We start from the raw sequence: 24,619 nt of genomic DNA, 5'->3' as shown, positions 1-24,619 counted from the left end.
TCTTCCTGTTTATATTAAATAATAACAAAAAACTGGTAATTTTAAACAAATACTAGTAACACTGCAATTAACTGGAAAACAGCCAAACTGGAAGTAAAGAACATATGAGGTACATGAATACACAGTAGAAAAGTAGTGAATTTCCAGTTTTGCTGATTGCTACTATGAATAAATAATAAAAACATGTCTGTAAATACAAAAATTTATAAATGAGATGCATTGTATTTGTTCCAGAGTACATACAGAAAAGTACATTAGTACAAAAGTGTATTTTATGTATATTGTACTCAAAGTTCACTTTAGTACTAACATAACAAAAATAGACAAGAATAACAATCTCTATAACTTCTGTACAATGCAGTAAATATGAAAAGTTGCTATTCAAAGTTTAAAAGTCGACTACAACTTTTCAGAGCTTTGCTTTTTTCTAAATATACAGGACTAGCAAGGTGGTTTTAGAAGAAAGGGGAAAGGGCACAATCATTAATTTCTAAAATAATTCTTTTATATAAAAAAATTTTGAAAAAAATAAAAAAGCTTCTAAAAAAAGTAGGGTAGGGGAATACCTGATTCCTTGACCAACTGGCATTCTCAGCTCTGATATAATTTCAATTTTTTGATGCAAAGAATTTACCTTTTTTTTCATTATTTATTAGAAATGAAAAACATTAAATTGGATTGAAAGTCACTGAGATGTAATTTTTGTAAATTAATAAATTTTATAATCTGAAATCTTCCTAAAAAATGTTTTTTTATTTTTTATATATATTGGCATTATAATATTGATGCTTGAAGTTTCTTTGTGCATTTTTGTTTCAAGTGACATACCCTAATGTACATGCAATGTATTGATAAAAAATCCAATCAACTATGTTGTGGTTTTTTAGTTTTTACTGTTACAAAAATACTTTTAAATGTGATTTGATTAATGTTATAATCAGACTTTTATGTAAGGCCTGTTTAAATAATGTTACAATTAAATCTTTATGTAAGCCCTATTTAACTAACATTACAAATCGAAAAAAACTCAAATTATCATTTGAAAAATGACATCTAATTTTTCTTTTGAAGAATGTACATTAAATGTGTTTAAAAATGGTTACATGCATCTAATTTCAGAAGAATTGGTCAGTTATATTAAATAGTAGGGTTTATTACTTTGGGGTTAACTTAAAAAATAGGGTTTATGCAAAAAATGTTTTTATGTATTATATTATGCATTGTTTGTTCTTGTAAAAAGTAAAATAACAATACCTATTTTCTATAAGTATTTGTAATTAAATAAATTGTATACATTTATTAGTTTTGAGAAGTTTATATTTTAGAAAACGAAATTATTGGTGCTACATCTGTGTTATTAAGTCCTGAGATTTTACTTCATTTCAAACTCACAAAAAATCACACAGACTTATGGGTAAAGTCACAAAGCAAACTATTGAATGACATGTTTTTAAAATATTGTATTACAACAATATAGTTTTTATGAAAATGTATTTATGTTGAGTTTTCAAATTATTTTAATATGTTAACTATGTTAAATAATACAAACAATAAGATAATGACATTTAAAAAATAAATCATTGTAAGTTCAGAAACTTATAAGAATTTGTTGAAAATGTTATTATAAATTAAAAATATTTATATATTTTTTATGTTTTTTTAGAAAATGAAAGAACGTATATATAATCTTATGTCTTAAAAAAGTTACTTTCTAAAGCATAAATAATCATATGATTTAATTAAGTTTTTTTTTAAATTGTTTTTTATGTAATACATTTTAATCCGCCTAGTGTGTTGAAAGTTTAACACTTTTAAAAACAAAAAAGTTAGGAATCTTGCAAAACTAGTATTTATTATTATTTTTTAATACAAAATATTAGGGTTTTTTTTTCAAATACAAAAATTATTTATTAAAAATTTACTGGATTTACATAAAAAAACAAGCAAAATTAAATGTACAAACATTAAACATTACAAAAACATTTGCTTATATTCACCTCGTAATTTAAATTCAAGGAAAACATTTTTACCTTTATTTTCACAAATTTTATAATGTGCATTAAATATTAAAAAAAAGTTATTATTGTATTTCTTATAAAGAAAAATTATGTAAGTAAATCATAAAGCTACAGTTTATGTTTTAAGATGGATTTTTATGACTTTAATAAGAACTTTTTTAGGAACTATTTTTTGACATGGTTAAAAAGATTTATTAGATAATTTATTATTTATAGTATAGTTTTTATAAAATATGTAAAAAAATGTCTAATTTGTCTTTATACATTTATACCAATAATCGCTGAAAGTAATTCAGTTTCATAACTTGAATTACGACAAAATCGAAGTAGTTCATGGAGTAAATTGATATTTTCATCATTAAATTTAGTTATTAGATTTGCTATATTTTTTTTTAAACAGGTAATACAGAAATTGGTCAACATATATATAATTATCTGTATATATATATGTTTCTAATGCATAACAAAGTGTCATTTGGTATTTTCTTTTACAAAAACTACTTTGATACACTATGTGTACCAAATGTCTACTTTTGTACACAATGTGATATATATTATTAAAATGTAAATTTTTTTTTTTTGTAAAAAAAAAAAAAAAAAAAAAGTCAAATTCAAACAGAAGGAAAATACTGAAAACAATTTAAAATAGTTTGAATGATAAAAAATTCTTTCAGTTTAAATTATATATTATTTTGGTACAAATTTTTTTTTCTAAACTTACAAAAATCAAAAATTAACCATTTTTTAATAATTTTAAGTTATATTTAATTACTTCATAATATTTTTAATATTATTAATTTTTTTTTTATTGTGATTGCAAACAATAATTCAAATATTTTTCTCCAGCTTTATAAATATTTTTAAACAATGGAAGAAATAACAAAACATTTCTAAAGACCTCAAATATGCTAAGATGATGCAATGTCGAAAAAATTACTTGCTGATTCCAATCATGATAGATTTGCTGATTACTTTGTTATTTGTGGATTAAATGAGCAAGAGGGTTTAGAACCTCATCAATGTTCTGGTAAAAAAAAATTTATTAAATTTTTTTATTTTTTATTTTAAATCTTGTATAATATATTTTTTTTTAATTTTATTATTATTGTTATTTTTATTTATTTTTTATTCTTATTATATCATTCTTTGTTGTTTGGTTTGAAGTAAAAATTGTTATTAAAAAAAACTTTTATATTTAATAAAAAAGAGTAAAACACTTGTTTAATTTTTTTTTAATACTATTATTCAATATTGTTTTAAAATAATAAATTTTAATTTATAATTAAAAGAAGTATTATTATTTAAATTTAAAGTAATAAAGATTTTGTATTTTTTAAGTTTATACTTCAATTTTAAAAGCAAAAGAGGTCCTAATGTTTTTTATTACAACCTCTTATTTTTGTTTTCATTGTTAAAATTTTCTTATTTTTTTTTTTGTTTATTTTTTAATGAAGTGTTCCGATTAATGTTTAGTTGATGTTTAAATTAATACTGTTTTAGTTATAAAGTTTAGCAGTTCACCTCAAGTTCTGCATTCAGATAAATTTTTTAAGTTATGTTATCTTTGTTATAAGTTATTTGTATTATTTACATTGGTTTTAGTTCTTAAATAATTTAAATAATAATTTATACCAACAAAAATTTTTTATATTTGAAACATTCTTGTTCCGGCCAAAATCAAATTATAGAGGGTAACTAAAGGAATGTTTAATCAATTTCAAAAGTTGTGTAACTCTCAAGTTTTCAACATGTTTTATATAATATTAAAAGTATATTAGTATATATATATGCATAATGTATGTTTAAACATATATAAATATATGTCTGTTTTTTAGGTTCTGTTAACCTCTATGTGTAATTTTACGTTTTTCAACATTGAATTTTAATAACTATTTCATTGTCTTATTATAATTAACTCTTTTCTATCATTTTTGGAATTAATGTTGTTATTTTATTATTTTTTCAATGTTATTATATTGCATTAATTGTAAAGTTATTGGTATAAAAAGCTTATTATAGTGGAATTATACTGAAAACTGTATTTCATGGTAAATATTGACAGAATACCAATCTTTATCTATTAAATAAAATGTACTTTCACCAATTTATGCATTTTTTTTCTTCCGCTTATAAAATCTATATTTTCAATTAAATTTGTAACACATCAATTATGATAAATTTGTAACATAATCAATTATGGTTTAATACTGCTACGTATTTATAAATAATATTGTACTCAGTGGTTTAAAGTTCGTTTATGAGCTAAAGTTAAATTCTTTGTACTTTTTGTTATATTTAAAAAAAACGAATTTAAATTTTTATGAATTTAAAAAAAAAACGTAATTCAAATTTTTATGAATTTAAAAGAAAAACGTAATTCAAATTTTTATGAATTTAAAAAAAAAATACTTTTAATATTAAATAAAATATTTTTTATAAATAAAATACTTTTTATAATAATTTATATAATTTGTATAATAATTTATATTAATTATTAATAATTTATACATTTTATAATAATTATTTGTGGTTTATAAACTAGTTATGATAATGATTTACCAGATTTTTTATTTAATTTTGTTTATAATTAAAGATTTATAATTTTGGCATAAGACAAAATATAAATTAAAGTATGAAACATAATTAAATAGCTATTTAATCAAAAAGTCTGTTTCTTCAGGTCTTCATTTTATACATACCTATTGCGCATAATTTTACAAATATTATACATTCCATTACTAATACCTTTATTTATAGTTACCTGTTATTTTTAATTTACAGATTCTGAAGATAGCTTGCTAACACCATTCCAACTTTCTTATAAGCCTAGCATTTTATGGCATTTTCCTGAAAATGATCAAACAAACTTGTTTGAACCAGATGGCATCAAAGTGGTAATATTTTTTTTACATATATATATATATATATATATATATATATATATACACATACATACATACATACATACATACATACATACATACATACATACATACATACATACATACATACATACATACACACATACTAGAGCTCTATTAGACGCACTTTTTTTACTAAAGCGATTTTTATATATGTGTGTGTGTGTATATATATATATATATATATATATATATATATATATATATATATATATATATATATATATATATATATATATATATATATATATATATATATATATATATATATATATATATATATATATATATATATATACATATATATATATATATATATATATATATATAAATGTATATATACATACATATATACATATAAATATATGGGTAAAATCATTAAGAAAAAGAAGAAAACTTTGTAGGACACCTCTGATTTTCCGGATTTTTACATATTGTGGATTATGTAGATAGGTTATATTTGAAATTTCAGACTTCCAGTAAAACGCTTCAGAAATTATAGTCTTAGAAACAAGACACATTGGCCCCTTTCAATTTGGTCAAATGGTCAAAACAGACTACTTTAGAGCTATATAACTTTTTTCTCACTTTCAACAAGTGTCTCGTTTTTTCCAAAACTATTTTCTGGATAGTTCTCGCTATAAAAAAGTGGTTTTTATTAACTTGTATTAAATTAGAGAAAAGTTATGATCTCCTCAACTTTAGAAAAAATCCTAAAATTGCTAAAATATGCCAAAATGAAACTAACTGTAGCATTTATCAGTTCATCCACAAGTTTTAACAAGTTTTTTTGATTAACAGATCAGTTTTTTTGATTATTACTGTCTGCAATAAATGGGCAAAATAAAAGGCTTGTTACAGTTTAGAAATATAAATATAAATGTCCATTGTCATGCCTAAAAAGTCTAATTTTTAAATGTTTTGATTTTTTAATTTTTTTCAAAAATAAATTTCATTCTATTATAGGTGATCAGTGGTCTGGTCAGTTATCACCCTACCCCCACCCTAATAGGGGTGCTGGGGGAGGGGGTTGGGGTGGCACCAATCTTGGTATCAATCAAACTTACAAAGATACATGCTTTCATTTTCTAACATGAAACATAAAGGATTCATTCTCTAATGAATATACAGTTAAGAGTTAAGATCAGATCTTATTGGATTTTTTCATAAGATTCAAATTTTGATAGTGACTAATACTTACTATGTGTGCCAGATTTTTTAACAAATATACAATGTTAAGGTCTTAAAAGGGCATTAACAAAAATTAATTAAATTACTAAAAGTTGGTTGTTCCCCCCCCCCCCCTTCTTAGATTGATGCCACCTCAAACCCCCATCCCCGACCTTAGGGGTGGGGGTGTGTGACTACTGTTCAGACCACATACAGACCACTGATCCCCTATAATAGAATAGAATTTAAAGAAATAGCGCTTTCAATTTAAAATTAATTTATAATTTATATAATATTTATATATTAATTATCTTTCTTTTTTTTTCAATTTCTTATTCACCTCCTCAAGGCCAAGAAGGCCACTACAGATGAGGAGGCTACATAATAGTGGTTATAACCTTCTCTCAACTCTTTAACTCCGAAGCATGAACCTTGACAAACAATGCTGCTGCACAGAGAAACAAGTTCTTAATATCTAAATTAATTTAGAAATCCTAAAAATCTTAATACCCAAATTAATTTAGAGACCCTTTATTGTACCCCTATCTACTACAAAGACCAGATTAAAGAGAGGGCAACAAACAAATTTATTGCAGACAGTAATAGCTAATCAAAAAAACTGATCTGTTAAAACTTGTGGATGAACTGATAAATGCTACAGTTAGTTTCATTTTGGCATGTTTTAGCAATTTTAGGATTTTTTCTAAAGTTGAGGAGATAATAATTTTTCTCTAAATTAATACAAGTTGTTAAAAATTACTTTTTTAAAGAGAGAACTATCCAGAAAATAGCTCTAGAAAAATTGAGACATTTGCTGAAAGTGAGAAAAAAGTTATTCAGCACTAAAGTAGTCTGTTTTAACCATTTGTAAATCAAGGAGGTCACTGTGTCATGTTTCTAAAGCTATAATTTCTTAACCTAAATAATGCACATACTAATATGTAGGAATGGCAATCCCGGGATCCCGAAATCTAGGGATTCTGTTTAAATTGTTCGTCCCAAAATCCCGGGATTAGTCTCCGAAATTTCGTGGGATTTCGGGATTGTCTTAAAAAAGTAAAAGTACGAAAAGTTTCAGCTTAATTTGTAATTAAGAAGTTTAGACATCATAAAATATAAATATAGTCTTTAGAATTGTAGCTGCTTGGTTTTGTAGCTGTTTATCCTCTTTGCAATGTTTTCTTTTTGAAAACATTGCAAAAACTTTATTGCTTATTTGCAATATTATACTATATATACATTTTTTATATGTTTAATCGTACATATTTTGTACAATTAATCTTAAAAAATGTATATTATAATATTAAAACTAATATATTATTAAAAATAATAAAATTTTAGCACTTGCTAATTGCTAATTAAATAAACTTAAGTTATCGTTATTTTAAGTAGAAATTGTTTTTGAAGTGAAAGATTATATTCGAGATTCAAATGATTCTTTACTAATTAATGAAACATCTCAAGTTAAAATTAGGCACCAAATTATTGGTTATAACAAAAATGTCAGAAAAATTGTAAAAATGTTTAAAAGGTTCCCAAACAGAAATGAAAATTATTTACAAAAGTACGTAAAAATTGAGTTTAGAAAGATCATCCATTTAATCATGGATTGCAAAATCTGATGTTGCAGCTTAAATGAGAACTTAAAATTAAAAAAATTATTGTGCTAAAAAGGCACTTCTAGATTTAGAATTGGATTCCAACATCGATGATTCAATTAAGATGAATGAGAAAGAAAGTAGAATGATATCTGTTTTAGTAGTACTTTTACTCCCAATAAAGCAACTGTGATAGCACTTTGTCGACAAGACACAACTTTAATTTCTTCTGACAATGCATAAAAGTTTATGTTGACAAAAATAAATGAACAACAATATGAAATCAGAAAACAATTGTATAATGCTTTGAGTCACCGAGTTTAAGAGTGGAGAACACTGTTAAGGAGCTTAGTATATCTTCGTGGCCGGGTTACTTTATAAAAAAAATTCCAGAAGTTTTTCTACCCATAAAAGTACTGAAAATAAAAAAATTATGATAAACCTGATAAAGCGTTTATACTCGGCAAATATAATAACAGCAGCAGACTTGAGTAGAATAATGTCAAAACAATTAAAATGAACAAATTAAATAAAGTGATGGAAAAAAGATTGGCAGCAATACGAACACAAAATATAAAGGTAAAAAATAACTTATAAAATTCAAAAAGAAATACTTTTATTTGAAAGTAGTAGCTTATGATTGGATCATCTTAAAAAAAAAAATGATTATATATTATCTATACGGCCAACAAGTATGAATTCCGAAAAAGCATTCTCAGTTTTTATTTTCAAAAAATATGATTAAGCGATGAAATGATTGACACTTTGATTTTTTAGGGTAGTACTTTCAAAAACAAATTAAACTCATGTATATTCATGCATGTTCATATTATTTTTAGTTATTATTTTTATTTATACTGTGTTATCATTTTAAAGTATTGTTTTATAATTTAAATTACTTAGGTTCATTAATGAATGAAGCACTTTATTTATATCATAATTAAATTAATCACTTTTAAGTATTTGATAAGTTCTTTAAATGTTAGTTCTTCTTATGCTTCTCTTACTACAATTGCTTTTTTTTCTATTCAATCCCGAAATATACCGGGATTTCCTGGGAACAACTTTTTCAATCCCGAAATCCCGATATTAAAAAAGTTGATATATATATAAATATACATATATATATATATATATATATATATTATATATATATATATATTATATATATATATATATATTATATATATATATATATATTATATATATATATATATATATATTATATATATATATATATATATATAAATATATATATATATATATACACAGTAACTTTTTTATTATATTTTCTCACTAAGTTAACTTTTTAAAATGAAATTTCTTATAAGTATGTCAAATTATATTACAACTATCAAAAATAAAACAAAAATTTGGGAGTGATTACTCAAAATTTTAATAAAAGAATGCAAATGATTGGCTCAAAAGTAATTGATATAACTAATTACATCCTTTAAAAACAATATTTTGTTTCATAATGTTACATTCAATTACAATTATAGTTTACTTAATGCCAGCATTGCTTATATATGGCAATTATTTAATTGATACAATTGATTAAAAATACAGTTGATTAATGTGCTTTTAATCAGTTGTGTACTGTGGATTTGTGCTTCGGATTGTTTTCATATTGGATAGTCCAACCATGTGACATTTTGTTCTTTGCATGTGGTAGGATTATGTCCTTGAATATTCCTTTATAATTTTTTTTTGTCCATAGTGCTATAAACTTGATAGATTGGACTTACTCCATCATGGCTAAAACTTGACCAAACAATTACTTACCCAAAACCACGCTTGAAACTTGGTACTTAACATAATTTCAGTGACCTACTGGGTATCAACATTTTTAATACCGTCATAGCTAAACTTGTTAGACTTTGCATTTCTGTTATATAAGATTATTTGATATGACTGTAAACTCATTATGGATTTCTTTGGCACTCTTGTGTGACACTCTTTGGCACTCTTGTGTGATTCACTCTTTGGCACTCTTGTATGGATCTGCTTTTGCAATCTCTATAACATTATCTTGGTAAAAAGTTGTTGATTTCGGCCTTCCTGACTACAGCAATACTTGGAAATGATTTCGTTGTCAAACAACTTTTATTGTCTAACCAACTGATGATCATGGAATATTCATTTCTATTTGAAGTGAATATTCCACATTTTATTTTATTAAAATTTGTTGCAGTCTTACCATTATTACATGTTTTTATAATTATCTTTATCACAGCCTCTGTTAAATATTTATTATGTCCATTATGAATTATTGATTATAGAATGTTTTACAAAAGTATACGTTCAGAAAAAGTAGTGTTATAAAAAAAACTTTTAAAAAATAAAGGGAATTTAGTTTGTCTAATTACTTTAAAACTTTATTTGTAAAAGTAATTACAATTTCAATTTATTTACACTGGGTTTTATTGGGGTTTTTTGGGGTTTTTTTTAAAAATAGCTTTTTTTGCTTAGAAAATGAAAGACATAATACCTATTTTGCATTCAAACTATCTTTAAACATTTAATTTTTTCAAAATAATAATTAAAAACACTTGGTAATAGTTATATTTATTTATTGAAAAGAGTTTTACAAGGGAAATTTAATAAATTGAAGAACTGTAAATAAAATTCTCCTTACATATTTTTACTTTGTTTGATTATTACAATAATTTTCAATTCTTGTCAGCTTTTCAGATGTTTTTGACAGCTTTCCAGTTAAACACTTCCTCTGGGATCATCAAGAGTAAACTAAAACAAATATAAATTACACTTAAATAATAGAAATAGAATTTTTTTCAGAATTTAGATGGTTATACTGAAGTTAAAAACGATTTTTCCTACTACTTACCTACTTATTGATCAGATTTGATATCATCACAGGAACTGCTGTCAGCTGCTGAGCTATTATGAAATGATTTGTAAATCTTCACAAGTTTCATTGCCTTATCTGCACCAAGACGATTCCTGATCTTCGACCAGACAAATCCAAAGGTTGAAAACCATCTCTCAATTGAGGCTGAGCTAGGAGGAAAGGAGTGTAGAGAAGCTAGAAAGCTGCAGAAATTGGCAGAAACCTCTTTATCCCTAATTTGAGATCTAGTAACCTTTCCTTTCATGATGTTCCACCATTCTGATGGAGAGATAACCTTTAGTGATTCTGAGAACATTTGCTTGGGGAACACCTCACTGTCCTTCAAGTTAAACTTGTATAGTAAACCCAAGAAATCAGGGTTCCTGTCCTCTAACCATTGTTCTGCACTGTTTTCATTATCATTATCAATGAAGCTTTTGTAATCATCTACATAGCGATGGTCAGTTATATAGGCCAAAATATGAACGGGTTGTACAGCATCTTGAAATCTCTTCTTTATTGCATCATAGTATATGGATAGCTCTTCATCCTTTATCAATGAATACCAGATATGAACTGCGTCAGAGAGATGACAAGAATCACTCTGCATCTTGTCTACGGCAATCCCCAATATTTTCATTTGACTAAGAAGACGACTTGCCTCACGTTTGATGGCTATATTCTCAATTATTCTTCCAATATTGGCTGGAAAATCTTCCATCTTCCCTCCATAGATCTCCACGTAGAAGTTATAATTTTTCTGGTATGTTTAAATGCAGGCAACTTGAGAGTTCCAGCATGTTTCATTTGGCAGCTGAGGCATACATCCACCTTTTTCCTTTAACAAACCATGAGTCATATGCACATTTCTAAAATATTTCTAAATTTCCACAACCTGTTTTAAAATTGTTGAAAAAGAATTGCAAGTGTCTTTCTGTAGCAAATTCATATAGTGTGCATTACAGCCATATGTTAACATATCAGGATACTCTTGTTTGATCAGCTCTTTTATTTTCTTTATCTTAGCTTCATTGTCAGTGCAGACAGCAAATACAAACTTATTATAATCATTTTTTATGCTAACTATAGCTTCATTGATGATTTTGAAGCTGTATTCTGCAGTTTTTTTTTTCTGATCCTGAGTCAACTATGTTGTACAGATAACTCTTTTTTCCATCATAAAATGAGTGAGCAATTATTGGGTCATTCTGAATACTAGACCATCCATCTTGACAAATTACCAACGTGTCTTTGGTTTCCAGTTCGTTCTTAATACCAGCTGAGAGATCATCATAGACTTCATTTAATAGATCTCCACCCAGTTTCTTTCGGCTTGATGGGACATTCCCAGGACAAAGAAGAGAGCAAAGTTTCTGAAACTCACAATTTTCCACTGAATTAAAAGGCATGTTAGAGCTGAAAAAAAACTGGGCAACTTGCTTGTCTATGGCATCTTTCTGATCATTTGATGTTCTAACTACAAAGTTATTTAAGTTACTACTTTTAAACATTTTTGCTGGTGTGGAGCTGGACATAATAGATCCTTCGGAAATTGAAGTATCTGACTCATTTGACAAGAGGCTAATATTGCTCATTGAGCTTCCAGGTCTTGGTTCTTGTTCATCAGTGTTCTTCTTTCTCTCTTTACACTTCTCCAAATGAATACGAACTCTTTCAATTTTTCCACTAATCTTCTCTGAACAATGGTCACACTAAACACTATTTTTGTCCCCTTCTATCTCACTGACCTCCTTCCACTCCCATCCTTTCTTCCTTCCACTTCCGAATGGCATTCTTATAAAGATTTTTTTCTGAAAAATACACATTGCATCGAAATATGCAAGTTAAATATACTTAATGCTACACAAATAATAATACTGTTTGAATAAAAGTTTCTTGAGTAATTTGTAAGATAGAACACAGGCCTGACTTTGATATGGTTGATGAAAGCCACTGAGATCACTGAAAGTATATTGTAAAAAATACTAAAACTATTTTTTCAGAAATATTTCAAAAAAAATCATGTCTTGTAAAAATTTTGATTCTTATTAAATACTATATTCTGATCATATCCATATCCTCTTTTCAATAATAATTACCTTTTAATTAGTCATAATTATGTTTTAATGTTTTCTGAAATAAATAAATCACAGAAAAAAACCAAGCAAAGAGAATCCTTTAAATAAAATATTATTTTAAAAAAACCTAAAAAAACCTGTTTTTTTGTTTGTTTTTTGGGTGGGTTTTTTAATGCCAACCCTGGCTAACTAATAAATTAAAATTTTAATTAAGTAGGATTACTATTGCCAAATGTTAATGTAAGATTTATTATTATTGTCAAATGTAATGTAAGCTGGTGAAGTTTTAAATTTACGACTTTTATACTCTTTTTCTTGAGTTGCAATCAGTTAAATTAGTTGTTAATTTTTGTCTCACTTCTCACAAAGTTAATGAGTATCAGTACCTTTTTCATCCATTGTCACAAAGTTAATTAGTATCAGTACCTTTTTCATCAGTTGTTGCAATGTTAATGAGTTTCAGTATGAGTTAATTTTTTATGCAAGTCATTATAATTATTATCTTTCTTAGGTAAATGGTTTCTTAGATAGATTTCTTAGATAATTGATAATTTTGAATTCTTTGAAATCTATTAAATTTGAATTAACTTATTTGTTCAATGACCTACTCATCTCTGTTTTTTTTTAACAGTAATTTGAAAAAATACAGATAAAAAACCATACCCTATGAATCAGTGATATCAAATAATTAAAGAAAAGCTGTTTCAAATTTTTTTTTTTATACTTTTTATAATATGTTATAATATGTAAGATTTATTCTTTTTATGCTCTACTTTCAGATCATCTGAAAGTAGAGGACTTTGAAGCAATCAAAAGTGATGACTTTTTCTTAAAGCTTATGATATAGATTTATCATCAGCAAGTAGAGTCACTTTAGAGGTAAGAATATCAAGAAAATTTAGATAAGGGCAGTAAAGAAAAAACTCCCACATACACATAAAGAAATTGTTATTATGTTATTAATTATTATAAGTTATTAGCTTAAGATAGTAATGTGGAGGCGCTTAGGAAATGTAGGCACATTAGCTAACTGTTTTAGGGAATGTATGTATGTTAGCTATGTGTTTTTGTATCTTTTATAATAAATTCTAAAATATTAATATTAAATTTTTTACTTAATCTTGACATTAATTAGACTTGACATTAATCTTGACAATAATTAGACAACAAACTAAAATCAAATAGTTTTTATACTTTCTTTTTCTTTTAAAGGTAAAAAACTCTTACTATATGATTCAAAATATTGTTGAAATAAAACTACATAATGTTTGAAAATGGTTCAGTTTTAGTTTATATACAAGTACAATACATTCTGTTTTCACTTACAGACTTTTATACTAAGGGAAATCTTTAGGGTGAGTTCCCTCTGAAGAGTTTTAAGGGCTAAATAAATATTAAAAAATAGACTGTAGGTGTGTTAAGATAAATGGTGAGAAAATTTTTTTGTTTTGTTTATGGAGAATATATATACAAAAATAAAATTTGCATATTTAGATATTAAAAACTGTTGTTTGAATATTGGTTTAAGTATTTCATTGAATTATTTAATATTTTTATTTTGAAGTTTTTTTTATAAAAGCTATGCATGCCACGTGGAGTTTACTTTCGTAAAAGTGTTCGTAGAACAGGAACTAAATTTCATTCTTTTTTACAAACAAGAGAAAATGGTACAAAGATTTATGGATTTGTTTTAACATTCTTTGAGAAAGTTATAAATGAAAACATTATCATTGCTATGGATACACTATTTAAAATGTTTGATACGGAGTTGGCATTAGTTTCAAAAACAGATCAACCATTTCATATGAACAGACCTTTTAACAAAAGGTTGAGTAGTTCTTTTAATTCTTTTAAGAAAGATGATGAACAGCTTTTTGTCTCAAAATCAATTTGTATTATAATGAAAAAGCCATTTGTCAGACTTGCACGTCACTGCCTTGAAAATATACTGCAAGTTGGTCTTTATGAAGAAAAAAGTTCTTTATGTGTAGAAAGTTACATTTATAATGTTTTATATGAGATTCCTGTTTTACCTCCTGGTAAAACAATGCGCTATATTTCACTAAATGGTGATCCAATAATTGTTCGGAATCCTCAGTTAAACGAACTACCATATTTTGACTATTCAATGAAAGAAGTATTAATTACATTAGGGTTAGAAAATCTAGTTGATTTGTTTACTTGTATGTTATTAGAGCATCAGATTCTGCTACTCTCAAGTGGTATGTACTTTACTTTTTAGTTTTTGTTTAATTATGCACCCACTTAGTTTGATTAGGCTAATTTTAATCAGTTATGCACCCACTTTGTTTTATTAGGCTTATTTTTGATTAATAATTAATTATGCACTATATTTGTTTGATAGTTGAATATTAATTAATTAATAAAATATATGATATATATATATTAAGCCTTGTTTTGAAGCGTAAACTGGCGCGCTATTAACATACGCTCTAAGCCATTTCACATAAGCCATTTTTTATCATTTTTTAAAGTCTAAAGAAATCATTTAAGCGATAAGATAAAAGTAGTAATTAAAGTTATAAAAACCACTTATGAAGTTTGAATGACGATAACTTAAAAAAGTTTGCATGATAATTACATTTGATATTCGCGCTAATTACAAATGTAGTAACTTCAGAAGAAAAAAAAGAAAATTTATTTTTTATCAACCTAACTTTTCCATCAAAAAATTTCAGTAAAAGTAAAAAAAAAAAAGATGTTATAGGTGCGTAAAAAAAATGTTGTAGACGCGTAAAACAAAGAAATCATAAAATGAACATAATAAAAAAATTTTAATTATTGTAAGAACAGGAATATTTATTTAGATTTATTTTGATATTTAAATTCTGTTTGTTTGTTTTGTTATAATGATTTTATAACAAAATGTTTTTTCATTTTATCAAAAAAAAATGAAAAAACATTATTACAAACTTTTGTTGACATCATACAAAGAGTTTATTTTTTTATAATAAAAAAAACAAAAACTTCTTTTAAGGGTATAACTCTATTATTAATTTTTCTTCTTGAATTCTACAGTTTTCTACTCTACTTTCAATAAAATTTAAATACTTTAATAAAAATTAAAAGTACTTTCTACTCTTTCTAATACTCTTTCTCTTTCTTCTACAATTCTACTCTTTTACAGCTTGTGATCCAGACAACATACCTGTTGTAGTCTTGCAGAAGTGTTCTCTGGAGCTGTTATCCATACTTTCAAAACTATTTAACAAGTGCTTATTAGAGTCTTGTTTTCATCCTGCTGGAAAGCGGCATCTGTTATCCCTATTTTTATAAATTCTGGAGAATGATATGACTCGTCTAACTACTGTCCCATTAGTCTTCTTCCTATCATAAGCAAGGTTTTTAATCATTAATTAACGAACACTTAGTTTCTCATCTTGAATCTAACAACTTACTTTCTGATCATCAATATGGATTTCGATCTTCTTGTTCTACAGCTGATTTGCTAACAGTAATAACCGATAGGTTTTATCGTGCATTAGATAGAGGTAGAGAGGCTAAGGCTATCGCTCTTGACATTTCTAAAGCTTTTGATAAAATTTGACATGCTGGTCTTCTCCATAAGCTTTCTTCTTACAGTGTATCTGGTAACATCTTTAAGAAAGTTGTCCTCAATGGACAGCACTCTTCTTTCTTGTATCTTGTAACTTCAGGAGTTCCTCAAGGTTCAATCCTAGGCCTAATACTCTTTTTAATTTACATTAACGATTTTCCAGATATTCTCACATCTAAGGTGGCATTGTTTGCTGATGATACTACGATTGATTATTGTCATGGTAAGAAGCCTACACTCTCTGATTGCTTGAAGGGGGCATTTGAGCTTGAAAAGGATCCCACTTCTACTACAGCATGGGGCTCACAGTGACTGTTGAACTTTAATTCAGATAAAACCCAATATTTTTCAGTTAATCATTGTCGCTATAATTTAGATCTTCCTATAATTATGAATGGTGATGTACTTGACCAGTCATCTACCCTTCATCTTCTAGGATTAACTCTTACTTCTGATCTTTCTTGGAAACTGTATATCAACTCCATTGCAAAATCAGCATCTGCTTGGGTTGCATCTCTTTCTCGTGCTAGACACTTTCTTACTCTGGATTCTATTCTTTATCTCTATAAATCTTAAGTCTGTCCTTGTATGGAATACTGTTGCCATATCTGGGGCAGATCTACTACTGATGCCCTTTCTCTTTTAGACAAAGTGCAAAAATGCATTGTAAACATAGTTGGACCTGCTCTTGCAGCCGACCTCCAACCGTTATCACATTGTCGTAATGTTGCTTCACTTTCTCTTTTCTACAAATACTATAATGGGCACTGCTTTAAAGAGCTAGCGTCTCTTGTGCCATCTACTAAAATTCGTTCTTGTGTTACTCGTCAATCAATTAAGTGTCATCCTTTTTCTGTGACTGTTCCTAAGTGCTTTAAAAACTCTTATTTGTCTAGATTTTTTTCTTGAACATCAGTTCTTTGGAATTCACTTCCTTCATCTTACTTTCCTGATTCAAATAATTTGCAATCTTGTAAGTCCTCTGTCAATCGTTATCTTGCTCTACAAACTTCATCTTTTCTCTTCTTGTAACTTCCAACTCTTATAGTAATTGCTTACAGCCTTGTTGGAATAGAAGATGTAAAAATAAAAAAAAAATTATGTTTAAAACAATATAGCTCTTGTGATGTCTTTTTTTATATATATGAGTTTTATTTTGCGAAAAATTATAGTTTAGAAAAATAATTTTTTATAATAATTACAAATTTATATAATTAACAGGTTGTGCGATATCAAAAAAGTAAAAACAGAATTTTCCTTATAATTAAGAAAGAATTTTGATTAAAAAAGTTATTTAGATTTAAATAAATAAAAAAAATTTTTCTTGTTTTTTTTTTCCCTCTTTTTCTATTTATTACAAAAAATTGAATTCCTTGTAAACATGTTATAAATAATAACACTGCATCAAAAATATTCATAAAGCTACGTTTAACTTTTTTGTCTTAAGTGAAAAGTGAAAGTGAAAGCGCAATAGTATATATTTTTTTAATAAATGGTACTTGGAAACCTAAATCTTTGTTTGCTTTCTTTGTTTTTGAAACATAGTTTTTTCCACAATACTTAATATAATGAAACTTCATTTGTGTGTGTGTGTGTGTGTGTGAGTGTGTGTGTGTGTGTGTGTGTGTGTGTGTGTGTGTGTGTGTGTGTGTGTGTGTGTGTGTGTGTGTGTCTGTGTGTGTGTATATATATATTTATATATTTTTAAGTTTAATGGAATAAACTTTTAATTAAGATTGCAAGACTTTTGCTTATCATTTAAAAGATAAGAAGTCATCTTTCACTAATCAAGCATAACTTGATAGCAATAAAAGTAAACATTTAAAAAAAATAATTAATCTGTAAATATGTAAATTTTTTTCATTAATAAGTTTTTTTTAAATTAGTTCAATATTTCCACAAAATTCCATAGTTTTGTTTTTTATATAATCATGGTATTTATTTAAAGTCTTTTAAACTTAAAATCGTTAAAATCTCAAGTAGCATCAAATGCTAAATTGAGTTATTCATTTGAAAATGAAATAATCAGTTCTGTAATATGATGTGTTATTAAGATTTGTATATATTTGTTCTTAAAGTTTAACATTAATGTTTTTAGTCTTTTTTTTTATGTGAAACATGTGAATACAACGTGTAATCACAGTGTTAATTGTATTGATATCTTTTCAAAAATATTTCTTTTTAATATCTTTTTTATTTATTTAATAGTTTCTATTTTGCACTTAAATATTGAGAATTTTATTTTGAATTCATTTCAAATTGTTAATAATGGTTTCGGCATGTTTTAAATTTTTTTTAAGTAAGTAATAATTTATGTGGTATTAGTGAATTTCTTTTAATTTTAGACAGCCACAAACTTATGTTAATAGCTGAAAGTTTAACAACTCTATTTTTTCCATTGCTATGGCAACATGTTTATGTACCAGTGTTGCCTCCATTTTTGTTGCATTATCTTGATGCACCAGTTCCTTTTATAATGGGTTTGTGCTATGAAACAGAAGATGAAAAAGATAGACTTGATTTGCCACAAGAAGTAAAATTAGTTTTTTTTTAAATCTATTATTATAATATTTAATAGCTTCATATTATTATTTCATAGTTCTTATTGTGAAATTTCTTTCTGTGTGCTGTTTTTAGCATTAGAAAAATAAATATATATTTTTTATTCTCTGTGTTTTTATATATAGTTTTTAATGTAGGGTTCTCTTTGTCTTCTTGATATTGACAATAACTCAATACACCTTCCCCAAGAAATTCCAGAGTTACCTGTTAGAAATGAACTTATTGCTGAGTTGGAATCAATAACAAACTTGTATAATATAGAGTTACGAAAAGGTTGTCTTTTGCTAAAGAACAGTTTATCTAATAATGGAAATTTAGAAAATGATATGTGTGATGAACCTAATAATTCTGATATTTCAATGAACAAATCTGATAAGTCTGTAGAATATTATTTAAACCAAAACAGTGATTATTTTAAAAACTACTCAAAGTTGTCAATAAGCAGAACTTCTTCTTTAGTTATTGGAAAACCAAAATCACACCCAAATGTGAAATTTATGAGTGGTAACTGGTCTGGAGATATTATTCCTATCCAGCATGTAGAAAGTAAATCAAGTTCTTTATTAAGTAAAGAGTCTACTGAATCTAAAAAGTCTATAAATCCACGTTTAGCAGCCATGATGGCTGTTATTGAACGAGTAGGCCTAGAAGCTCCAAATGTTATAATTAGTAATAATGAAAGCGAAAATGCATCAATCACAGACTCCTTATCAAACAAAGATGGTGAACATGTATGGGGTTCACGTTCAATAACATGCAAGAGAACACAGCAACATGAAGATGAAATCAATATAATTGTTCGTGAGATTTTTGTGAATTGCTTTACTCATATTCTTGTTGATTATGAACATTTTGTTATTCTTCCACAGCAAACCAAAGAGGAATGGTTAGTGGATCGTGATCAAATGCAAAATTTTGATAAAGCTGCATTTTTATCTGACCAATCTCAAGCACATTTACCATTTATGACTTTGTTTGTGGAAACACAAGGTTTTGCTAGTTTAATTGACATGAAGATTATGGCTCTTTGGGAGGACTGTGATCCTCGTCTTGCTTATTTTGATAAAAGAATAGACAAGCTAAAAGTTAAACTTGGTTTAATAAGAAGTCCAACATATGAGAAATGTACAACAATATCAAGTGCAAGTAAGTTTTTAACGTTATAAAAAGATTATCAATGTGGTTAATTAGGTTAATGTGGGTTTAATTGATATTTATTAGTTATCTGAAGCCTTTAGATAAAGAATTTTTTTTTATGCTCTTGAGGGTTAAAACAGCTCTCTGCATTTGCCTTATCAGTTTACTATACAAGTTCTTGTGTATATTTTTGATTCAAAGTGCAAGTATTAAAGTTAAATTTTAACATTCACATCAGTTTAATCAAAGTAATTTAAAGATTTGTGATTGGTTTATATTCAAGTAATGTAAAGACCATAAAATGTTAAGTTTGTTTTGAATTTAGGATATAATTAATATGGACCTGTAATGCAATGTATATTTAGAATCTACAGTTATACAACAATTTTTTACAAAAATAAATAAAAAATGAAATATATGTTTTTAATTAAAAAAGGGTAAATTTAAAGAACTTGATTCGAAGGATTCATTTGGATGATCTAATGATAACTTTTTTTTCCAGTGAAACTAGATATTGCATTGTAGAAGTTTCAAGAATCCATTTCTTTTATATAAACATAATTTTTTTTTTCTGGTAAATAAGTAGATAATATATATATAAATAGACTTAAATTATCTCATCACTAATATATGAAATAAGGTCTTAATTATCCTCATGATTTCAATTCTTCCTTTAACTAAATTTCATCATTTTTAGACATTTTATAAGTACTTGGGCTTTCAAATTTGAATATCAGCTTAAAAAAATAGAAGAAATTGTTTGACACAATTTTATATTTTCTACTTTAGATATTTGTATAATTATGTATAATTATAACAAAATACTAAAATGATGAACAAAATAATAAAATGATGCTTAATGCTGTATTAAGTTATTCTTGAATGGGCAACACTTTTTTCTATTTTGGCTGTTAAATTTTAATCCTAACAATAACAAACTTTATTTATTGCTTTATGGTTATTGTAATATTCTTAATATTCCTATAATGGCAACACTCTAATTGAGTCCTTTAGTTTATATCTTCTTGGATTATTATATACTACTGACCTCTTATGAAAACCATATAACAAATTCATTGCAAACCGTGCATCTGCAAGTTGCCTCTGTTTATTGGGCACTATATGCATATATATATATATATATATATATATATATATATATATATATATATATATATATATATATATATATATATATATATACCATATAATCGCGTAAGTTTGGTTACTTAAGCTTTGAACATTTATTTATCACACATAAATAAAAAATGTTCAATTTTTTTTCCTAAAACATATTGATATTGTAAAAATAAAAAAATGTAAAATAAAAACAAGTACTCAATATTTAATTTAAAATGAAAACATCTACTTCAACCGAACTTTCAATACCATCTCATAAGTTCAGCCGCTATATAAATATTAATGGCGTATCACAAACTTAACGTCACAAATAATGAAAACTTATTTTTAAATGTTGTTATTGTAAAATTAAGATATAAATTCAGGTAATACCAGTAATAAACTAAAGAGGGCATCGCCCCAGGCTTTAAAAAAAAAAGTCTTTTAGGGCACCAAAGAAAACAAGAAGGAGCACATAAAAAGCCTTTTTAAATATATATAGCAGTTTTTTTAATTTTTATTGTAATTAATCAACTATTTTATTACTTTGGCCATTATCACATTTGCTATGTCATTGGTTAATAAAATAAAAAACATATTTTTCAATTAAGTTTTTTTTTTTTTTTTTTTAATCATCTTCGCTTCTAACAAGGCTGTAAACAGCCACTAATTAAAGTTGGAAGTTACTGAAAGAGAAAAGATAAAGATTGTAAAGCAAGATAACGATTGACGGACGACTTAAAAGATTGTAAATTATATGAATCAGGAAAGCAAGATGAAGGAAGCGAATTCCAAAGCACTGATGTTCGAGGAAAAAAACTAGACGAGTAAGAGTTTTTGGAGCACTTAGGAACAGTCACAGAAAAAGGATGACACTTAATTGAATGACGAGTAACACGAGAATGAATTTTAGTAGATGGCACAAGAGGCGCTAGCTCTTTAGAGCAGTGTCCATTATAGTATTTGTAGAAAAGAGAAAGAGAAGCAACATTACAATGATGTGGTAATGGTTGGAGGTTGGCTGCAAGAGCAGGTCCAACTATGTTTACAATGTGTTTTTGCACCTTGTCTAAAAGAGAAAGGGGATCATTAGAAGATCCGCCCCAGATATAGCAACAGTATTCCATACAGGGCCGGATTTGAGATTTATAGAGATAGAGAATAGAATCCGAAGTAAGAAAGTGACGAGCTCGATAAAGAGATGCAACCTTAGCAGAAGCTAATTTTGCAACTGATTTGATATATGGTTTCCAAGAAAGATTGGAAGTAATAGTTAATCCTAGAAGATGAAGAGTAGGTGACTCATCGAGTACATCACCGTTCATAAATATAGGAAGATCTAAATTATTGCGATAACGATTGGCTGAAAAAAGTTGAGTTTTATCTGAATTAAAGTTCACCAGCCACTGTGAGCTCCATGCTGTAGCAGAAGTGAGATCTTTTTCAAGCTCAAATGCCCCCTCCAAGCAATCAGAGGGTGTTGGTTTCTTATCGCAACAAGAATAAATGGTAGTATCATCAGCAAACTATGCCATCTTAAATGTGAGAATATCTGGAAGATCATTTATGTAAATTAAAAACAGTATATGGCTAAGGATAGAATCTTGAGAACCCCCTGAAGTTACAGAGTAAGAAGAAGAGTGTTGTCCATTGAGGACAACTTTTATGCTACGATTGGAAAGGAAGGATTCAATGATCTTAAAGATGTTGCTGGATACACCATAAGAAAAAAGCTTATGGAGAAGACCAGCATGCCAAACTTTATCATAAGCTTTTGAAATGTCAAGAGCGATGGCCTTAACCTCTCCACCTTCATCTAATGCACGATAAAACCTGTCAGTTATTACTGTTAGCAAATCAGCTGTAGAATGAGAAGATCGAAATCCTTAGTGATGTTCAGAAAGTAAGTTATTAGATTCAAGATGAGAAATTAAGTGTTTGTTAATTAAAGATTCAAAAACCTTGCTTATGATAGGAAGAAGACTTATGGGACGGTAGTTAGACGAATCAGATCGCTCTCCAGAATTTTTGAAGATAGGAATAACAGATGCCGCTTTCCAGCAGGCTGGAAAACAAGACTCTGATAAGCACTTGTTGAATAGTTTTGAGAGTATAGACGACAGCTCCGGAGAACACTTCTGCAAGACAATAACAGGTATGTTGTCAGGGCCACAAGCTGACGAAGAGTCAAGGCAGGAAATCACTTTAGATACAGATGCTGGAGTGATTTGAATGTCAAGCAATGGATCAACCTGTTTGTTGGCAATATCAGGTAGAACGCAACTACTGGAATCAAGAAATGATATTGATCAAAAGTTTTTAGCAAGCAATTCGGCTTTGTCTTTTGGTGAGGTGGCAAAGTCTGAACCATACAAGAGAGGTGAAATTATAGATTTGTCTTTATTATTGATATTATTATAGATTCTCCAGAAGTCACGAGAGCCTAATTTTTGAGATGAGATACGAGATTTCATGACCTGAGAATAGCAGGTTTTGGTGTTAGACAAAAGCTTTTTACAGTTGTTTCTAGCAGTAATAAACAGACATCTGTTTTCTTGAGAATTGTTTTATTGATAAATATGAAAGTAACGGTTTCGATGGGCAATTGCAGCAGCACAGTGTGAGGAAAACCATGGAGGAGAGTGAGGCTTGACCTGGAATTGTCGAGAGGGAATAAAAGATTCCATGCCAGCCTGAATCCACGAAGTTATGTAAGAAGCACATTTGTCGATAGGATGACGAAAGATTTCTACCCAAGGGCCATCACGAAGAAAATCACGGAAAGAATCCCAGTCAGCTTTACTGTAGTTGTTTAAGGTTCGATAATAGGGGGATTCATGTGATGAAGAAGAATGAGATATTAGTTTCAGAGAGATCAAACTGTGATCAGAAGAACCTAAGGGTGAATGCGGAGAAACTGAGCACTGACTAGGATCAGAAACAAGACGTAAGTCGAGTAGAGAAGGTAAATGATTAGGGTTGTCAGGAAAGTGAGTTGGAAAGTTGACTATTTGAGTCAGGGATTAAGAAAGGCAAAAGTTGTGGGCTTTAATGCCTGCAGAGCCACTGACACTAGAGCCAAGCCATTCAGAGTGGTGAGCATTAAAGTCATCGACAACAACTATATTAGTTGATGGATAAAGAGAGAGGGCTTGGTCAATATGATCAGAAATAGTGTCAAAAAAAGTGCAGTGTTGAGATGAAGGAGAGCGATATAGAACAAAGAGAAAGGCATTAGAGTGAAGTGGTGCTAAACAAAGGACACATAACTTGGTGATGATGATGGTTTTTTGTGTTTTTTAATTTTTGGTTCTTTATTCATTTTTAAATTAGATTGAAGAACTTGACTCAAAGCATAGATAGTACTCAGAACGCTGTTTAATAGCCCAAGCAATTGCCTCATTATTACTATTAAACCCTAGGCCGTAACAAAGAGCTCCAAATGTGGCCTCCACAATGCACACTAAAAGTACAAACAGGGACACCATCCATGCGCAACATGGCACTGTTAATACTTTGATATTTTTCAGCTGTTGATGGAATCAGCCTCTCTGAGAGCTACCACAGAGTTCGGGAAACCTGACTACC

The 24,619-nt window shown here is 27.4% G+C and overlaps 2 protein-coding genes across 6 annotated transcripts in view; both read left to right on the top strand.

Annotated features, from left to right (window-relative positions):
* LOC105846624 (AP-4 complex subunit epsilon-1) overlaps positions 1-1,635 on the top strand; it is a 51,408-nt gene extending 49,773 nt beyond the window's left edge. For all 4 annotated transcript variants that reach the window (XM_065814712.1, XM_065814713.1, XM_065814715.1 and 1 more), the window contains one exon: positions 1,326-1,635. In XM_065814712.1, the coding sequence (XP_065670784.1) occupies positions 1,326-1,477 (152 nt within the window). In that variant the 3' untranslated portion in view covers positions 1,478-1,635. The remainder of the gene's footprint in view (positions 1-1,325) is intronic.
* A 1,224-nt stretch (positions 1,636-2,859) lies between these two features.
* The window catches only part of LOC100209470 (DENN domain-containing protein 5B), a 59,936-nt gene continuing 38,176 nt past the window's right edge, over positions 2,860-24,619 (top strand). For both annotated transcript variants that reach the window (XR_010642771.1, XM_065814711.1), the window contains exons 1-5: positions 2,860-3,045; positions 4,800-4,912; positions 14,216-14,858; positions 18,559-18,746; positions 18,913-19,921. Coding sequence is in view for 1 of the 2 variants with exons in the window: in XM_065814711.1 (XP_065670783.1) it covers positions 2,940-3,045; positions 4,800-4,912; positions 14,216-14,858; positions 18,559-18,746; positions 18,913-19,921 (2,059 nt within the window). In the remaining variant the exon portion in view is untranslated. The remainder of the gene's footprint in view (positions 3,046-4,799; positions 4,913-14,215; positions 14,859-18,558; positions 18,747-18,912; positions 19,922-24,619) is intronic.

Source organism: Hydra vulgaris, chromosome 12, assembly GCF_038396675.1.
Source record: "Hydra vulgaris chromosome 12, alternate assembly HydraT2T_AEP".
Classification (NCBI taxonomy): Eukaryota; Metazoa; Cnidaria; class Hydrozoa; order Anthoathecata; family Hydridae; genus Hydra; species Hydra vulgaris.
This window is presented reverse-complemented; position numbering and strand designations above follow the sequence as displayed.